This window comes from Pseudophryne corroboree, chromosome 10 (assembly GCF_028390025.1).
Source record: "Pseudophryne corroboree isolate aPseCor3 chromosome 10, aPseCor3.hap2, whole genome shotgun sequence".
Lineage (NCBI taxonomy): Eukaryota > Metazoa > Chordata > Amphibia > Anura > Myobatrachidae > Pseudophryne > Pseudophryne corroboree.
In genome coordinates, this window is record NC_086453.1 from 269,537,704 (window position 1) to 269,557,292 (window position 19,589).

Below are 19,589 nucleotides of genomic sequence, written 5' to 3' on the forward strand. Positions count from 1 at the left end.
CTTACAAACACACACACAACATACAGTACATATCCGCACACACAAACACAGAGACACACACACACACGCACACAGAGCATACTGTACATGCACATATAGCAAGTATACCGTGCTTACACAAACCACAGGCTGCTGAAGAGAGGAGCGGTCTGGCCTCCGAAGTCTGAAAGAAGTAATGTGGGCGGAACGCTGCTGCAGGTGGTGGCTGCTGTTTGCTGCTCCCTCTTCCTGGCTGAGCTAGAGTCCGCTGCTCCAGGAACTGCCGCTGACTCATCAGTGAGTGCAAGGAGGCTGTTGGATGGCCAATGTATCTGCCTGCGAAGCCGCAGGAAGGCAGGGTGACAGGCTTAACTTCCATTTTGCGTTCTGCAGCGGAACGCAAATACCGGAAGCCCGGCGGCCGGGCCGGCCGGCAGGTGACATACGCGTGCCGAGCACATGGAAGGGTGGGCCAGGCCAGCGGCAATCTCTCCCGCTGTCCCGGTGGCCCAATGTGCCCCTGACTGCACGTTTTATTTCATTCTACCCTCTGGCCGCGGGTGACACCGCCAGGCGGCGACCCTCCTCTGCCGGCGCCCCTGGCAAGTGCCATCCTGGCCAAAGGATAGATACGCCCCTGAACATATGTATCAAATCTTGGAGAGTGATAAAGTGAAAAGTGATAAAGTACCAACCAATCAACTCCTGTTACCATTCAAACACAGCATGTACCATGGCAGTTAGTAGCTGATTAGTTGGTACTTTATTTCTGTCCACTTTATCTCCCAATGAAGATGTACTAAGGGGTCTATTTACTAAGCCTTGGAGAGAGATAAAGTGGACAGAGCTAAAGTACCAGCCAATCAGCTCTGAAATGCCATGTTATAGGCTGGCTTTGAAAAATGACAGTAAGGAGTTGGTTGGTAATTTATCTCTCTACACTTTACCTCTCTCCAATGCTTAGTAAATTGACCATTAAGGGGGATATCCAATTAGCCCCGGTAATTTCCCGGGGCTAATTGTCCCGCCGGGGGCTATCCTATTACCCCTGATAAGCCAGCACGAGCGGTGGCTTATCGGGGTTACCTGATGCTGCACCGGGTGCCGGCTCCTGACAGCTCCCGTTGCAGCGCGCCACCGCTGACTGCCCGTGAGACACACAGACATGGCGCTGCACGCAGACCCCCAGCAGCGGCCACCCGCCGTCTTCCCCAGCCAGTGGCCACACAGCACCGCGTCATAGGGACACCGCAGCTGCACGCAGATCCCCAGCAACAGTAGCAGTCACCCGGCGGCTTCCTTCAGCCAGCCACACAGCATCTGCGTCGTCAGCAGGAGAACGGGGACGCTGCAGGTTTTACCGGTCATCAGGGATTTGGTTTCGCCTGCCTCAGGCAGGTGAAACCAAATCCCCAGAAACAGCCCTGTTCTTGTGTGAAAACGGGTCTGTTTCTACCGAAAACACACAGGTTTCACTGAATATGTGTTTTTTCTGGAGAAAGGGCATTTTTTACAGGCGATCAATCTGGATAGCCTGTAAAAAAAAAAAAAAACGGTGAAACATCTGGAAAAATCACGTAAAACAAACGTTTTTCGCACCCGATGTTTTACCGGGGCTAACAGGATATCCCCCTAAATCTTGGAAAGTGATAAAGTGGAGAGAGATAAAGCATCATGGGCAGACTACACGGGCCAAGTGGTTCGTATCTGTTGTCAAATTGTATGTCTCTATGTTTACCAGCCAATCACCTCCTAACTGTCATATTACAGGCTGTGGGGGTCATTCCGAGTTGTTTGCTCGTTGCCGATTTTCGCTATATTGCGATTAGTCACTTACTGCTCATGCGCAAGGTTCGCAGAGCGCATGCGCTTAGTTATTTTACACAAAAGTTAGGTATTTTACTCACGGCATAACGAGGATTTTACATCGTTCTGGTGATCGTACTGTGATTGACAGGAAGTGGGTGTTTCTGGGCGGAAACTGGCCGTTTTCTGGGCATGTGCGAAAAAACGCTGACGTTTCTGGGAAAAACGCGGGAGTGTCTGAAGAAAAGGGGGAGTGTCTGGGCGAACGCTGGGTATGTTTGTGACGTCAAACCAGGAACGAAACTGACTGAACTGATTGCAATGGCTGAGTAAGTCTGGAGCTACTCAGAAACTGCTAAGAAATTTCTATTTGCAATTCTGCTAATCTTTCGTTCGCAATTCTGCTAAGCTAAGATACACTCCCAGTAGGCGGCGGCTTAGCGTGTGCAATGCTGCTAAAAGCAGCTAGCGAGCGAACAACTCGGAATGAGGGCCGTGTTTGAAAATGACAAGAGCTGATTGGATGGTAATTTATTTCTCCCCACTGTACATCTGCCCCTGCAAGCTGTGATGGATATGCCCCATAATCACAAAATAGTTGTTTAGTGACTTATACATAATTGTGAATGGTATCTGGACTCTGGGTCGACACCACTTGGGTCGACACTCATTAGGTCGACAGTGAACAGGTCCACACTATAAATAGGTCGACACAACCATTAGGTCGACATGAACAAGGTCGACATACAAAAAGGTTGACATGAGTTTTTCACATTTTTGTTTCTTTTTTTGAACTTTTGCATGCTGTACTATCCACGTGGACTACGATTGGGAACGGTAACCTGTACCGAGTGCAGTGGTAGCGGAGGAAGGCACTTTGCCCAAAGCAAGGCGAACAAAGCAAGCCATGCGAGGGGACACGGTGCACCAATTGGGGTTCCTGGCCACTTTACAAAGAAAACGACACAAAAAACATCAAAAACTCATGTCAACCTTTTTCCATGTCGACCTAATGGCCATGTCAACCTAATGGCCATGTCAACCTATTTCTAGTGTCAAACTAGCCACTGTTGACCAATAGGTGCTGACCTAATGGGTGTTGACCTAAACACTGTCGACCCTGAGTCCCATACCCATTGTGAATATAGGGCCTTGGACAATGCTAAAAAAAAAGAAAAAAATTCTACATAACCGAACAATAAAACTTAAATCTAACCTAAGAATAAAAAAATAAAAAAATAAACGAAAAAACATTTGGGAATATAGCAATTTTCTGTAGATAAATTATATAATTTATATTACTCATATCTTTTTTAGGGGATTTTATAAAGATTTTCTGTAAAATCTCCATGAGGATAGAAGGGAAATATGTTGTGATTGGTGCGAGTTAGGGAAGCCAATCCCGAGCCATTTTTTCAATCCCGTGTATCGGGATTGAAAAATGGCCAATCCCGGGATTCCCGGGATTGGCTTTTAGCTATGTGGCCGCCCCCTCGCCCCACCCTGCTCCTCCTGCCCCGATCACATAACTCACCATATACCGGGGGCAGGCGGGTGGGGAACACACTCTGTTCGCTGCTGGCGGCTCCCAGCAGTGGCTGACGGCGCTACGTGACCTCTCACGCTGCGCTGGGGAGCCGGAAGAAGGAAGCCGGGCAGCGTCTGAGTGTCCTGTGGACGCTCAACGCTGATCCCTCAATCCCGAGGATTGGAGCTTCCGATCCCGGGGTTGAATCCCGGACATTTTTGGCCCTAAATCCCGAGATCCCACCGATCCCGGGATTGGTCACCAAAGTGCGGGTCATTATCACACTAATCACATTAATAGGGAGGATATTAATAAGTCCCTGTAACTGGTCATTGAAAGGGCACCTGACCCTGCTGTCCTTAAATATGGAATCAAATATTAATGCCTAGTTTTACCCGATGTTAATGTAGGAATGATGAGATATTGCTAAAATCTTGTAATACCATAGATTACACAATAGTTACACAATAGTTACACATCTTCACTGCATTATACATAAGAATGAGAAAAGATTGATTGACTTGAGAAATGATTCAGGATATTGAGGTTTGGCCTTTTCAATAACTGATTAACAACTTCATTAGCCTGAAGCTAGTAGTTATAATATAGTGATGACTGGACTGGTTTGACTTGTTTCACTGTGCTGCATGCTATTTTACAGGCATTTTCCCACAAAGAGTGATTAAGTAGCATCTTACGCTGGCCAAATTCATTTTTTCTTTCCTTCCCTCACAATTAGTAATTTTATTTATTCCGGAAGATGAGCAGCCAGCATCTCTCCTGCGGGGTGAACCGAGTGGGTTTTGGTTTCCTTCCTAATACAATGGAAACCCACAACGGTCCACTAAATAAATAACATATGCTAATAACAAGGCGTGGGTAGTTAACATCGTACAAGGAGCCTGGAGCTGCAGTTTAATCAATGCCTTTGTTAAAATCTCATAAAACAAAACATTTTGGTTGTCCAGTTCGGTCATTTTTGACACATTAACCCCAAATCACTGCGTATATTGAGCCTAATTTAGACCTGATCGCAGAAGCAATATTTTTCTCTAATGGTCAAAACCATGTCCAGTGCAGGTGGGGCAGATATAACATGTGCAGAGAGAGTTAGATTTGGGGGTGTTCAAACTGAAATCTAAATTGCAGTGTAAAAATAAAGCAGACAGTATTTAACCTGCATTGAAACAAAATATCTCACCCAAATCTAACTCTCTCTGCACATGTTACATCTGACCCACCTGCAGTGCACATGATTTTGCCCATAAGAGAAAAATTTTGCTGCTATCAGATCTGCTATCAGATCTGAATTAGGCCCATAGGTCAGCACTAATTGGGTACTAATGGAATTGGCTGTTCAGCCTTACGATTAAATGGCCATACAACAGACAAATCCCCACCCCTAAATTCCCTTCCGCACACTGAAAATTACCTGTAACCATCCCATTCAATTCCTCTTACACACAAGCAGACAAACAATTTGGAAGCTGTTCAATCATACCTGGAGATAATTGTATATCAGGTGCTGGAAGGGGGAGGGGTCACAGACAAACAACAGACAAAGAGGGGGGGTGCAAATCCCCACCCCTTAATTCCCTTCCACACACTGAAAATTACCTGTAACCATCCCTGAACCTATCTGGTAATAAAATTCAGAGAATAAGTCACAAATGTTTGCAAACACATGTTTAGCTGCTGGCCACTTCACGGCTTCTCTGATACAGCAGTCCTAACACTACATAATAGCAGTGCCCACATAGGGCCATGTAATTTGTCACAGTAGGCCTCACGATAAAGGCTATTACTAAAACACTTCCAGACAGGGAGCTAACTTACCCGGGAGCCACCCCGAGGATCTCCCATTGGCACTACAAGGAACAACATGCCTTCCAAATGCTGCTCCCATTCAATGCCTCTTGCACACAAGCAGACAAACAATTTGGAAGCTGCTCAATCATACCTAGAGATAATTGTATATCAGGTGCTGGAAGGGGGAGGGGTCACAGACAAACAACAGACAAAGAGGGGGGGTGCAAATCTCCACCCCTAAATTTCCTTCCGCACACTGAAAATTACCTGTAACCATCCCTGAACCTATCTGGTAATAAAATTCAGAGAATTAGTCCCAAATGTTTGCAAACACATGTTTAGCTGCTGACCACTTCACGGCTTCTCTGATACAGCAGTCCTAACACTACATAATAGCAGTGCCCAGATAGGGCCATGTAATTTGTCACAGTAGGCCTCATGATACAGGCTATTACTAAAACACTTCCAGACAGAGAGCTAACTTACCCGGGAGCCACCCCCAGGATCTCCCATTGGCACTTCCAAATGCACTTCCAAATGCTGCTCCCATTTAATGCCTCTTGCACACAAGCAGACAAACTATTTGGAAGCTGCTCAATCATACCTGGAGATATTTGTATATCAGGTGCTGGACGGGGGAGGGGTCACAGACAAACAACAGACAAAGAGGGGGGGTGCAAATCCCCACCCCTAAATTCTCTTCCACACACTGAAAATTACCTGTAACCATCCCTGAACCTATCTGGTAATAAAATTCTAAGAATTAGTCACAAATGTTTGCAAACACATGTTAAGCTGCTGGCCACTTCACGGCTTCTCTGATACAGCAGTCCTAACACTACATAATAGCAGTGCCCACATAGGGCCATGTAATTTGTCACAGTAGGCCTCACGATAAAGGCTATTACTAAAACACTTCCAGACAGGGAGCTAACTTACCCGGGAGCCACCCCGAGGATCTCCCATTGGCACTACAAGGAACAACATGCCTTCCAAATGCTGCTCCCATTCAATGCCTCTTGCACACAAGCAGACAAACAATTTGGAAGCTGCTCAATCATACCTGGAGATAATTGTATATCAGGTGCTGGAAGGGGGAGGGGTCACAGACAAACAACAGACAAAGAGGGGGGGTGCAAATCCCCACCCCTAAATTTCCTTCCGCACACTGAAAATTACCTGTAACAATCCCTGAACCTATCTGGTAATAAAATTCAGAGAATTAGTCACAAATGTTTGCAAACACATGTTTAGCTGCTGACCACTTCACGGCTTCTCTGATACAGCAGTCCTAACACTACATAATAGCAGTGCCCAGATAGGGCCATGTAATTTGTCGCAGTAGGCCTCATGATAAAGGCTATTACTAAAACACTTCCAGACAGAGAGCTAACTTACCCGGGAGCCACCCCCAGGATCTCCCATTGGCACTTCCAAATGCACTTCCAAATGCTGCTCCCATTTAATGCCTCTTGTACACAAGCAGACAAACAATTTGGAAGCTGCTCAATCATACCTGGAGATATTTGTATATCAGGTGCTGGACGGGGGAGGGGTCACAGACAAACAACAGACAAAGAGGTGGGGTGCAAATCTCCACCCCTAAATTCTCTTCCACACACTGAAAATTACCTGTAACCATCCCTGAACCTATCTGGTAATAAAATTCAGAGAATTAGTCACAAATGTTTGCAAACACGTTTCGCTGCTGGCCACTTCACGGCTTCTCTGATACAGCAGTCCTAACACTACATAACATGGCCCACAAGGGGCCATGTAATTTGTCACAGTAGGCCTCATGATAAAGGCTATTACTAAAACACTTCCAGACAGAGAGCTAACTTACCCGGGAGCCACCCCCAGGGTCTCCCATTGGCACTACAAGGAACAGCATGCCTTCCAAATGCTGCTCCCATTCAATGCCACTTGCACACAAGCAGACAAACAATTTGGAAGCTGCTCAATCATACCTGGAGATAATTGTATATCAGGTGCTGGAAGGGGGAGGGGTCACAGACAAACAACAGACAAAGAGGGGGTGGGGGTGCAAATCCCCACCCCTAAATTCCCTTCCGCACACTGAAAATTACCTGTAACCATCCCTGAACCCATCTGGTAATAAAATTCAGAGAATTAATCACACATGTTTGCAAACACATGTTTAGCTGCTGGCCACTTCACGGCTTCTCTGATACAGCTGTCCTAACACTACATAATAGCAGTGCCCACATAGGGCCATGTTATTTGTCACAGTAGGCCTCATGATAAAGGCTATTAAATGGCCATACCTGTCCAAAATTGATACCAAAATATTCAAAGAACAAATCCACAGTGTTTAAGATAAAACATTGGATTAAATCTGTCTGTTTATAGGCAATTTTAGTCATGCAAGACCTGAAAACTCGCACAGCCTGTAAAGCTGGGCATGCACTATGCAATTATCTGTAAAATAATCTCCCAGATCTGACTGGTTGGAATAAAAATCTGATAATGGATGAGAGCAAATGACAATCGACCATTTTCTCCCAAACACTGGAAAATAGACAATAACTATTGTTCATACAAACTGGTTACATCGATAATTTAACCCATGTGTCTGAACGATAGTTTTTGTTAATTTTCCAATGTTTGGGAGTAAATGGTTTATTGTCATTTGCTCTAATCCATTACCAGATTTTCATTCCAATCAGTCAGATCTGGGAGATTATCTGCCAGATAACTGTATGGTGTATGTCCATATTAAGTCTGTTGACTTGCCGTCGGCGAACAATACCCAGGGACGTGCAGTCAGGGGAGGCAGGGGAGGCAGTGCCTCCCCTGTCATTAATGATTAAGTTAATACAAAGAAGATGCATATGACACATATTCTGTGTCATATGTATCTTCTTAATATTATTCTTTACATTGCTCCCCTCTGTATGTGTTTGGGAGGCACCGATTGTGGTGCCTCCCGTTGTCACTGGGGACAGTATGGGGAGCGGGGGGCGGGCACGGGCGGGGACTAGCCATGGGCTGTAAAAGCCCATTGAAAATATATGGGAAAGCGGCACCATTAGAGGTGCCGCTTTCCTACAGGGACGTGCTTTCAACCTATGAAAGCACGTTCCTGTCAGTGAGGCCACAGTGATTGGCCAGCGGATCCGTCACTGGATCCGCTGTCAATCACTGTGTCGGCGACGCTGGCGGAGGAGGTGCGGGCGGCTGGATGTGGCGATGGTGCGGGCGGCGGGATGCGGCGGTGGTGCGGGCGGCGGCGGTGCGGGTGGCGGGTTGCGGCGGCGGTGCGGCGGCGGAAATGTACCTTTATCTGCAGAGTTTGGCAGCGGAGCGGTTCCAGTTTAAAAAATGGCGCCTCAGCGTCATTTTTTAAATTCAAGATGGCCGCCGCGAGCCAATCACGGCTCGCCGCCTCATCGCCCCGCCCCCTCCGGCTGACTTATATAAGTCAGCGCGAGGGGGAGGAGAGTCAGTCTGACGGCGGAGGAGGAGCAGTGAAGAGCTCCTGAAGAAAGAAGACGCCGGAAGTCCTGGCTGGGCGGCGGCTATGCAAAAGAGCTTAGCAGCCGCCGCCCACCAGGTGAAGACGCTGGAAGCCCTGGGGGGGGGGGGTGGCGCCCCCCAGGTGAAGACGCCGGAAGCCCTGGGAAGGCGAAGGCCACGCAAAAGAGCTCAAAGGCCGCCGCCCCCAGGTGAAGACCCAGTTTAATAAAGCTTATTTTTGTGTGGTGCTTTATTTTAATATTTTCTTTACAGGTGGACTACAGGTGCCAGCGGGCCCTTTAAGTCCGGGCATGCTGGCACTTGTGGTTCTCCAAGTGCCAGCATGCTGGGGCAGGCTTGCTGGGACCTGTAGGCTACCTGTAAAGAACAATATTACTATTCTTTGCAGGTGGACTACAGGTGCCAGCAGGCCCTTTATGTCCGGGCATGCTGGCACTTGTGGTTCTCCAAGTGCCAGCATGCTGGGGCAGGCTTGCTGGGACCTGTAGGCCACCGGTAAAGAACAATATTAACACACAATGAACCCCGCACCCACCGCCACCAGGGGTGCGGGGCATAGCACTGGGCTATCAGCCCAGTGCTGGTTATTGCTCGGGAGGGGGGACCCCATTTTTATTTTTTGGGGTTCCCACTTTCCGAGGAATTCCAACCCTGGGCTGACTGGCTGGGGGGGCAGATTAATATTATGGCAGGGGGACACCACACTGAGTGTCTCCCCTGCTATGGCATTACTCCCCCTGGCTGGTTCTGCCTAGTGCTGGTTTTACTGATGTGTTGGGGGACCACACTTTTTTTTTTTTCGGGAGGGGGGGGGGGGGGGAGGGCTTGTTAGCTGCCAGTGCCTCCCCAACCAGTGACCTCACCGCACGTCACTGACAATACCTACATGTGAACGTGCTATGGGCTCTCACTCATGGCACTTCAGCCATAAGTAGAAATGCAAGCAAATTGCGTGTGACACTGCTTCACCTACAGTTGCATACACTATGGGCTCCAGAGCAGGAGCAGAGCTCACACATGCAAGAGGTATCCACTGAGCTGATTCGTGTTCTACACTGCATAAGCCCCAAGAATATTTATTTTCCATTCTGTATGATTTCCTGGTAAAAAAAGACATGGTGTTGCATAAAAGCAGTTTTAGGCATCCTACGGCCCTCCAGCTGTTAAGGAACAGGCTGGTACTTATAGTTCAGCATGATTTGAAAAGCTATAGGATGCATACACCGGCAATAGTATTTACCGATGCACAGTAAAGTATAGCACCATTTGCAAAATGAAATCACTCAAATTTACTCTTTGTTAAAAATTTCATATATAATATATATTTATTTAGTTATTTATTTATTAAAAAGGGCAGTTTTGTTCATCATTCATTATAAACATTGAGCATTGCAATTGAGAAAATCACGTATAAAGACATGTATAAAAAAGAAGACAGACAAATGTTGCAACTATAAAATAACATGTGTTTGTCTTGATTAGCAACAAAATTAACTAAAAAGTACATAAAACATCGTTTTTCAGTTTATGTTATTAGTGTTTTTCCTTTTTGTTTATTTTTTTATAACATTCTTTACAAAATAATTTGCTTTCATTTATTTTCTCAACATTTCGAAGGTTATGTATTATTGGTCAGAAATTAGATAAATTCCTACTTTCAAATGACTACAAAACTGTAAACAAAAAAGTTTCTTTCAGGTAGTGACAATCTAGGAATTCAAAGAATTTTGTTTAAGAAACTTTCATTTTGACAGTTTCAGTGGGTTTAACCTATTTGGAGTCTTCATCATAGATGTAAGTAGATACATTTTAAGTACAAAAAATGGACTGATAAAAGGTACGGTATATTACTTCTGCCAAGAAATGTGAGTATACTGTAGTGCATTAGGTTTTGGGATTATGATACCCATACATGGTTGCTTAAAGGAATTCTTGCTCTTGCTAGGCAGCAATAGAACCAGCATCACTACCAGGTGAGCATAAAAATATATATATTTTGCCATGTACCTGTTATTTGTGGCAGTGTGTTAAGGATTAATCAATCATATACATTGGGATTATTACAAAACAAAATTCAAAATAAGTGCAGTTTTTATGATACATGCATGAGTTATGGAAGGGAAATGTATAGAGATTAGTCTACTATGTTAACCACATCATGACCATGTGCAAGGCTACAGGTAGGGCCGACCAGGTATCTAAAAATTAGATCTTATTTTATCATCTTTATGGTCTGTCCAAGTTGGATCTCTAAAGCCTTGTGGCGAAGTTCCAATGGTACTAACATATAAGAAATTGCTACTGTATGCTGCAAAAACAAACTCTTAACTGAGGTCTCTGGATGACTGGTCTACACAACTCAGAATCCCAACCTTGAGTGCAGTGTGTCCCCTTGCGGGCTCACTGCTCTCACCACGCGCCACACTATTACATTCCTCCTCGGATGTGGCATGTACTGCCACCTGAGTGGGAATACCTGGCGGCGGGTGGGATTTTGACCGCTAGCATTTTCCCTGCTATCAGTATTTCATTGTCGGTATTTCGCCAGCTGGCATCCCATCGTTTGGGAAATTAACTGCCAATGTATATATAGGATCCATGTTTTTGCTATTTTATCTAAAGCTATATCCCTGCATGTGGTAGGATTGTGATTAACATACTGGACTTTTTGGAACCCTAAATGTTGTGTGAATGGTATTGCAGTAGTTGACATGTAGTGAGGACATAATTTTAATGTATTTAATGCATTGTTTAATTAATGCTTCATTGAGGTCACATTTTTAGGAGCAAGGTTTAAAGGCAGTTTGCTATCTGTAGCACATGTCATAGTTAGCCAGGTCCCTTGGAAAGACCTCCTCCAATGAGGCAAGATATCCCATACAGTCTGTGTTAGTGTAAGCACAAGAATTCTGGACCTTCACTGACTCTTGATAGTCCACTGAGCAACAATAGGCACAGTAGCAGAATGTGGAATTGTTCTGGTGTTGGTGAGCATGATAATCCATGCCAGCATATACACAGCTCCTGGTGTCCTGGTTTGAAGGGGAGCTATAACTCTGAGGAACAAACTCTGGGCTTTGGTAAGTTGGAGAGTATTCAAAAGAGTTTGACAAGTCAGATGAATCTGATGTCGATTCTGGTGTCTGCAACAAAATAACACAAACATAAGATATAATATCAAGAGGCCTATAGGGATTTCTAAATGTTAATTAAAAAACATGTATAATTGCACATAAGAGTCTTGAAAGGGGGGGGGGGTTATCAAAGCTTGGAGAGAGATAAATTAAGAGGGTTTGATGTATCAAGAAGTGAACAGAATGGAGAAGAGGTTCATTGGAGAAGATGACCAATGGACAAGTGGCAACCAATCACCTTTAAGATAGCATATATTGAGTACAGTCTATAAAATCTATAAAATGATTGGTTGCTATGGGCAATTTCTCCACTGGTCCACTTTTTTCACTGCTTTTTACATTAATGAAACAATCTGCCATGTTACAGGCTGTGTTTGAAAAATGGCATTTAGGAGCTGACTGTTTGATACTTAACCTGTCTCCAATGTATCTCTCTCCAAGCTTTGATAAATATCCCTCATAGAACTCTTTTAGTAGCATTTTTTCCAAAAAAATAAAAGAATAAAATGCCAGAATATATGAAGGACGTTGCTTGTCAGAGGCAACGTGACAGTTATGCACAGGTTTAGAACAGGCAGCACACTTTATGTAGTTATATTCGGTTTGCCTACATTATTTATAGTAGCTAATTGTCGATGTCACACAAAAAGAGGTATTCACTTTCCGGTCATAGCCCCAAGGTCACAATGCATATTGCCGATTATTGAATACCATCATATAGATCTATAGGGGAGATGTTTCAATTAATATGTAAAGATTGGAAAAGACTATCAGTGAGGCTGTTCCCCATAGCAATCAATCATCTTCGAGGCAGTCTTTATCATGTACATTCTATAAAATGATTGGCGAAGCTGGATGGTTGCTATGGGCAACTTCTCCAATCTTTACACTGCTTGATACATAGAGGTAACTAGTCATCTACATTGTTTGACATATGTAGCAACACATGTAGCAACTGCAGGACATTTTAGTATTTGAGTTTGTCTAAACTTATAGAATCCTGTGGCCAGCCAAAACTTGTAACCAATCTGACACAACTAAGAACCAATAAGGAAACTTGTGAGCGGGCTCCTTATACCAGGCTAGTGAAGGGTAGATTGCAGATAAGGTGCAAGTGTGTGAAAGTGATTTTATATCTGCACCCATCTGATTGTGGGGGAGATAAATAAAAACACAGAGAGAGAAAAAGTACGAGCCAATCAGCTGCTAAATGTCATTTTTCAAGCACAGCCTGTAAAATAATATTCAACTGCTGACTGGCTGGTACTTTTTCTATCTTCACTTCATCTCTCTCCAAGTTTTGATACATATCCCCGTATATCTCATGAGGGCTTATTTTACATTGTTTTGTAGCTGGCCATACGTTGCATATATAATACAGATGCTGCAACAGAAGGCCTGAAGAACCTTATGAATTATACATTTGTCTAAAACTGTCATTTCCAGCACTGATCATTTACTTACAGTCATGCTTTAAGGCGATATGATTGTAGACCTTTCCAGAGCAGAACATATATCATTTATCAAGCTTTGGAGAGTGATAAATAGCACGGTGATAAAGTACCAGCCAATCAGCTCCTAACTTCCATGCACAGGCTGTGTTTGAAAAATGACAGTTAGGAGCTGGTTGGCTAGTACTTTATCACCGTGCAATTTATCACTCTCCAAGGCTTGATAAATATGGGCCATAGTCTTCTCTATTAATATTAAGCTGATGCTGAGTCAGACACACACCAGTTTAAGTGAAACAAAATACCCAAATTGATGATGCGTATGCCCAAGAATCATATGCGCAAATTAAGATTTCCCCATATTTGCCAATTATGGTCCAAAAAGGGTAGATAAACATAGGCAGGGTATAGTAAGAGCATGATTGCATGATTACAAAATGAGATGCAACCTTATAAAGAGACACATGTACTGTATGCTTATCATACACGTATTAATTACACGTGTCTGAGGGATGGTGCAAAATCTAATGATTATGGTGATGATGGTGATGACACAATCACTAGCTTCTGATTTGGTGGACAAGATTTTTTCTGTTTTACATGTGATAATCCGTGTATTTCAGGAAGTCTCTTTTATTTTAATCTAATATTCTATGTAATATTGTATGTGTATTTCATTATCAAAGCAAATGTTAAAAATAAATTGTATGTAAATGTATCTGCATTAAGCCTGACATAAGCCTGGTATACTTGTGAGTAGTGTTACGGTAGACCTTCGTACAATTTCAGTTTAGTCAATATTGCAATTTGCATGCATTTGTGGATTCTTTGGTGGACTCTTTGGATGTGAATGTGTTCCAATTAAGCATTAGCTACTGTGTAGAATTCATAATAAAATAAACAATTAGGTAAAGACTTTTCACCATGTAGACAAAGGAAAAAATAGTAATTATTGATAGTACTTTATTTTACCAAAGGGAATAAAATAGAGAGATAATCAGTGAGAGAGAGAGAGAGAGAGAGAGAGAGAGAGAGAGAGAGAGAGAGAGAGAGAGAGAGAGAGAGATTGATAGAAATGTAGAGAAAGACTGAGAAAGAGAAACATTTGAAAAAGAGAGATATTAGAAAGACTGAGAAAGACAATGACAGAAAGCAAGCCAGAGAGAGAGAGAGAGAGAGAGAGAGAGAGAGAGAGAGAGAGAGAGAGAGAGAGAGAGAGAGAGAGAGAGAGAGACTCATATAGACAATGTGAGAAATATAGACAAAGACTGAGAAAGAGAACAATTAGACAAATGGAGATATTAGAAAGACTGAGACATAGACAATGATAGACAGAGCCATTGAGAGATGGAGAGAGTAACATAAAGATGGAAAGATAAATATTTATACAAATAATGACTGATAAAGAGAGGCTAATAAGGACAGATAGAGAGTGAGAGAATGGGGCAAGACATGGTGGGCGGATGGGTGTGTGTAAGTGGAGCAGAGTGGAAGGAAAGAGGGAGTGAGAGAGACAGAAATACAGACATTGGGCATGAGAGGGCTTTTTGTGGCATTTAGGTCACAGGCAACATTTTCACTATTTCAGCGTCTATGAAACTGACTTAATAAATTAACATATTTTATATTTGGTTCTTTCCACGGAACACAGAGCTTATGTAAACCTTTTGCTATTTGCTCATGAAAACCTTCTCAAACCTGCTATCCTACATGTTTCACGGGAGCTTTCAGCTACAGATTCCTTCTTAGAACAGATATTGCAGATCCTCAATGCACTCCACTGACAAACTGTACTATAGAAGTATCAGACCGGGTGACTCCCTGAGTGAGACTACCAGGCCTCTACTGACCTCCTGATAGATGCTCCATTGTTAGTACATACAGTAACAGGAAAGTGATAAAAGTTACCATGTTCTGGTGGAAGATGGGAGATGGCTGGATGGATCCTTCCATGAAGCACATATACTGATTCTGGAAGACGTTAATACTGGAGTCTGTAACATGGTCAGGTTCAAGGTAGGCATCCACTAGCAGCTGATCCAAGAAACTCAAATTATCTTCCTGGGCTACATAGACTGGGAACTCCCTGGTCTGCTGGTGGCTGGGTACAGATGGTGTATGTTCACACGCAATATAAATGTCTAAGGATTAATTCAAGGCCACGGTTAGTTTTTATGTATACAATGCAATATTTGCAAATCAAACAAAAAGTTACTATTTTGCATAATCGTGTTTGCTTTCCACAATGGATTTAATATTTTGGACATATCTATGGAGGAACATATTGTGATTAAAAACCATTTAGTTCTTCATCGGTATCATGAATTCACTGCATACTGCGAAGTCTTTGCTATTGCACAATCTCTTACGGCTAAATGATAAATTGATGATTGAAATAAACGAATTACCTCCGATGTTATAGTGTTAAATAAAGGGCTTGGAAACTATACAATGCTATTAATAGAACTGTACACAGCTAAAGTTAGGATAAAGCAGACGCTAGGTAAGATAGCTGTAGTTAATATTATATTGACATAAAAAATAACGTGTGTTACGTCAGGAGTAAGGTCGTGGACTGTTGGTTTATTTTTTTTTACTGAAGGCAAAATGATTTCTTAGAATTGTCATGTAATTTAAAATTGATAGCAAATCCTCATTATTATCTTGTAGGTTAATCTAAAAAAAACACAATCTAAAAGATCAGCAAATGAGGTTTAGCCTTTTAGAATAAAAAGGCAGTACCATTAGCTAGGAAGAAAAGACAACACGATGAAATCTCTTTTATTTTCCAACAAAGAAACCTGTCTGCTTTCTAAAACTGGAATATATGACTTAAAATCCCTTCAACACCTCTGTAGCAGGTCAAAAATGTCACATTGGGATATTCAAGAAAAAAAAAAAGAAAAAACCTTAAATGGTGATCCTGTTTTCCTCATCTGCATTCCTTTTGCTTTTATCGAATCTGATTGGTTGGAATAATTATTAAGTGGATCGTAAATTGAGCTGCAAGCTTTGAAAGGCTTCCATGTATAAAGAATTCTCTGTGACTTTTCTAATGATTTGTGGACTTTTTGTTTGTGTGATTTTTTGTTTGTTTGGGGTTTTTTTTTATTTTATTTTTTTTAAACACCAACCTGAAGAAGGTATTGGATCAGCAACCTTCATGTTGTCCTGTTGTGGTTCCTGGAAAAGAGAGAGATAATACAAAGATATATGTTATTGGTTGTAAACCTCTACTTGTACAGTATGCTTTGTAGAACGAATAGGAGGCTCCTACATATACTGTAAATGAATGGGTAAGTAATACATTTATTTTATTTTCATTTATTTTTTCAATTATATGTTTTATTATATCGTTTATTTTGATGTGTATTAATACTTAATTTCTCTTGTTTGCATTGTATCGTTTTTGCTAGTAATTACATTGTGTCTGCAGGGGACTGGTCTTACTACTCTTAACTGAGCAAGTATATCAAGGTAAGTCAAGGAAGATACTGTATACTGCGGGCATAAGAACAGTGAGAGAGAGAGAGAGAGAGAGAGAGAGAGAGAGAGAGAGAGAGAGAGAGAGAGAGAGAGAGAGAGAAGCCTGGAAACAGTGACTGATACGAAAGTATGCATATATTATTTATTTCACCTACATGTTCTGAAAGCAGATTAATTTGTATTTTAAATATTACTAATCATGTTAAGTATATAATTATGCACTGGATAAATTATGCACGGTTTTGCCAGCACTCACCCTTACCAACCAACCAACGCTTATATTTAATCCACAACAAATTGATCTATGAAGAACAAATCGGTATGCAGTATATAACAGAGTGAAAAAGAAAATGTCATGTATTACTGAATCTTATGGAGGATCCCCATGATTGGTTTAACTGGTTCCTGTACAATACCAGGTCCAATTTCTGGGGTTTCCTCCGCTGCTCCAGGGTGGAATGGGTTAAGGGTTTAAAGGGACTGAGGTGCTGCTGTGATCACAGTAAACTGGGGGAGGCGTGCTGCTCCACTACTCACTAGCTAGGAGAGGCTGCAGCCTCAGGTATTGTTCCCAGCACAGACATACGTAGTTTCCCAATGTCATGAACCAGGAAGAGCTAATGATTTACCTGGCAGCACCCAACGCAAATATACCAGGCTATAGATACCTTCCAATTTATTTCAGGGAGAGTGAGTGAGAGAGAGAGAGAGAGAGAGAGAGAGAGAGCGAGCGAGCGAGCGAGCGTGCGTGTGTGTGTGTGTGTGTGTGTGTGTGTGTGTATATATATATATATATATATATATATATATATATATATAGATCCACACACTCTTTTTTAACGACTTTATATTTTTACTAGCTTCAGTAAACAGCAGCATACTTCAATGATATCTCACAAGGTTAATATAAATGAAAGGTGCTAACCTTGAACGATAGTCAGATCCTTGTGTTGCTCTCTGACCATAGGTGTGTTTTAGTACTCACGATCTCTTCCTATACTGTAGGTGTGTTTTAGTACTCACGATCTCTTCCTATACTGTAGGTGTAATTTAGTACTCACGATCTCTTCCTATACTTTAGATGTGTTTTAGTACTCACGATCTCTTCCTATACTGTAGGTATAATTTAGTACTCACGATCTCTTCCTATACTGTAGGTGTGTTTTAGTACTCACGATCTCTTCCTATACTGTAGGTGTAATTTAGTACTCACGATCTCTTCCTATACTGTAGGTATAACTTTGCGAGCTCTGACATCATAGAACTGAAATATGGATTTTAGATATCAGGCAAGAGTAGATCTTTTGCATTTTGAGAATTACCTACTGTCACCTATTTAAAATTATCAATACTGCTAATTTCTCAAGACTATTCTACAAAGATATTACAGGGGGTCAATAATTCATAACATCACCAATTAGCTTTAATTGTTAAAGTGAGTTAATTTCAGCAAATATCTGAGTGATTTCATCAGGCTACTAAATATGTTATTTTATTTATGTGCTCTATTTGAAATATCCATAGTGTATTTATATGAATTCGTCAAATATTGATTCCATTTTGTTTTATTTGCTTCTTGGATGTTACTGTGGTGTGGATAGCTACATTATTTGGAATTGACTCATTTAAAGCTAAATAAAAACAATGAAACAACTTACTTCTAAACTCTGCATAGTAGGGATTTTTGAACATATCTGATAATGATCAAGTGATAATATGTATTGATTGAAAATGTTATATATTTTCTTAATGTATGAGTTGTGGACTAACTATAATGGTATAGCTTAAGGTTTACAGAGGAGTGCTGTAGAATACAAAGGAACATTATTACATTTCCTCTGGCTTCTGATTTCTGGAAAGCCTAAGACATGCAGAGCAGAGGGGTCTGTGAATAGATCAGATGAGAGTGGGCAATCATTCTTTTCTGTGCTGTGGATGGGCTATAATAAGAAAAATTTCACAGGTGGACAAAAATGATAGAGGGAATCCGGTATTGTACTGTACAGCTTGCCTAAATTCAGCTGGAGAACTGTGAAATTATATAAATCATTTACACAGAAACTGAGATTTTGATGGTAGATAAGAACCACTTGGTCCATCTAGTTTGCCCCTATTTTTACTATATTGTTACCTCAAAACCTATATGATTCTTATGTCTTTGTAAGGATATCCTTATGTCTACCCTAAGCATGTTTAAATTGATCCACTGTATTAGTCTCTACCACCTCTGATGGGAGGCTATTCCACTTGTCCACTACCCTTTTTGTGAAGTAATTCTTCCTCAAATTTCCCCTTAACTTATTTCTTCCCAGTTTCAGTGCATGTCCTTATGTTCTTCTACTTCTTTTCTTTTGAAGAATGTCTCCCTCCTAGACCTTGTGAAAACCCGTGATATATTTGGAAGTTTCTGTCATGTCCCCCAACTCCCTTCTCTGTTCCACACAATACATATGGGAAGAAGATGTGTATTCAGAACAGTTTTTTCTTATTGGCTGCAAATCAGGTTACATGCATACTGCATTCAAGTTCTATATTGTAAGGTCGGAATTCCGTGTAGTCACGAAATATGTTTAGTGTTCTGTTTTAATATGACAATAGCCATCCAGTGAGTTTGATACCAGCAAATGTACAATATATATATGTAAACAGTGGTATTATTATTATTATTATTATTATTATTATTATTAGTAGTAGTAGTAGTAGTAGTAGTAGTAGTAGTAGTAGTAGTAGTAGTAGTAGTAGTAGAATTTTACTCAGAACTGTAGAACTATCCAAAGATTGATCAGAAGAGTTTGTTTCATTTCATATTTCTATTATAAAATCCCATTTGAAAAATTGTATTTAGACATATACACCTGTCTCTGTATCTAAACACTGTCAGAGCTGGTTTAGACA

General features: G+C 41.8%; 1 protein-coding gene and 1 long non-coding RNA gene across 3 annotated transcripts in view; one reads left to right on the forward strand and one right to left on the reverse strand.

The window, feature by feature from the left end:
- Positions 1-9,987: 9,987 nt before the first annotated feature.
- The window catches only part of POU2AF3 (POU class 2 homeobox associating factor 3), a 71,670-nt gene continuing 62,068 nt past the window's right edge, over positions 9,988-19,589 (reverse strand). The window contains exons 1-4 of one of the 2 annotated variants that reach the window (XM_063941906.1): positions 17,059-17,175; positions 16,343-16,391; positions 15,117-15,349; positions 9,988-11,766 (exon numbers count right to left, since the gene is read on the reverse strand). In XM_063941906.1, the coding sequence (XP_063797976.1) occupies positions 11,431-11,766; positions 15,117-15,349; positions 16,343-16,373 (600 nt within the window). In that variant the 5' untranslated portion in view covers positions 16,374-16,391; positions 17,059-17,175 and the 3' untranslated portion in view covers positions 9,988-11,430. Of the gene's footprint in view, positions 11,767-15,116; positions 15,350-16,342; positions 16,392-17,058; positions 17,176-19,589 lie in introns of those variants that run through there. The other variant, XM_063941905.1, reaches the window with a different exon arrangement.
- Positions 16,624-19,589, forward strand: part of LOC134965511 (uncharacterized) — a 62,583-nt gene continuing 59,617 nt past the window's right edge. The window contains exon 1 of the long non-coding RNA XR_010188407.1: positions 16,624-16,685. This is a non-coding gene — a long non-coding RNA (uncharacterized LOC134965511). The remainder of the gene's footprint in view (positions 16,686-19,589) is intronic.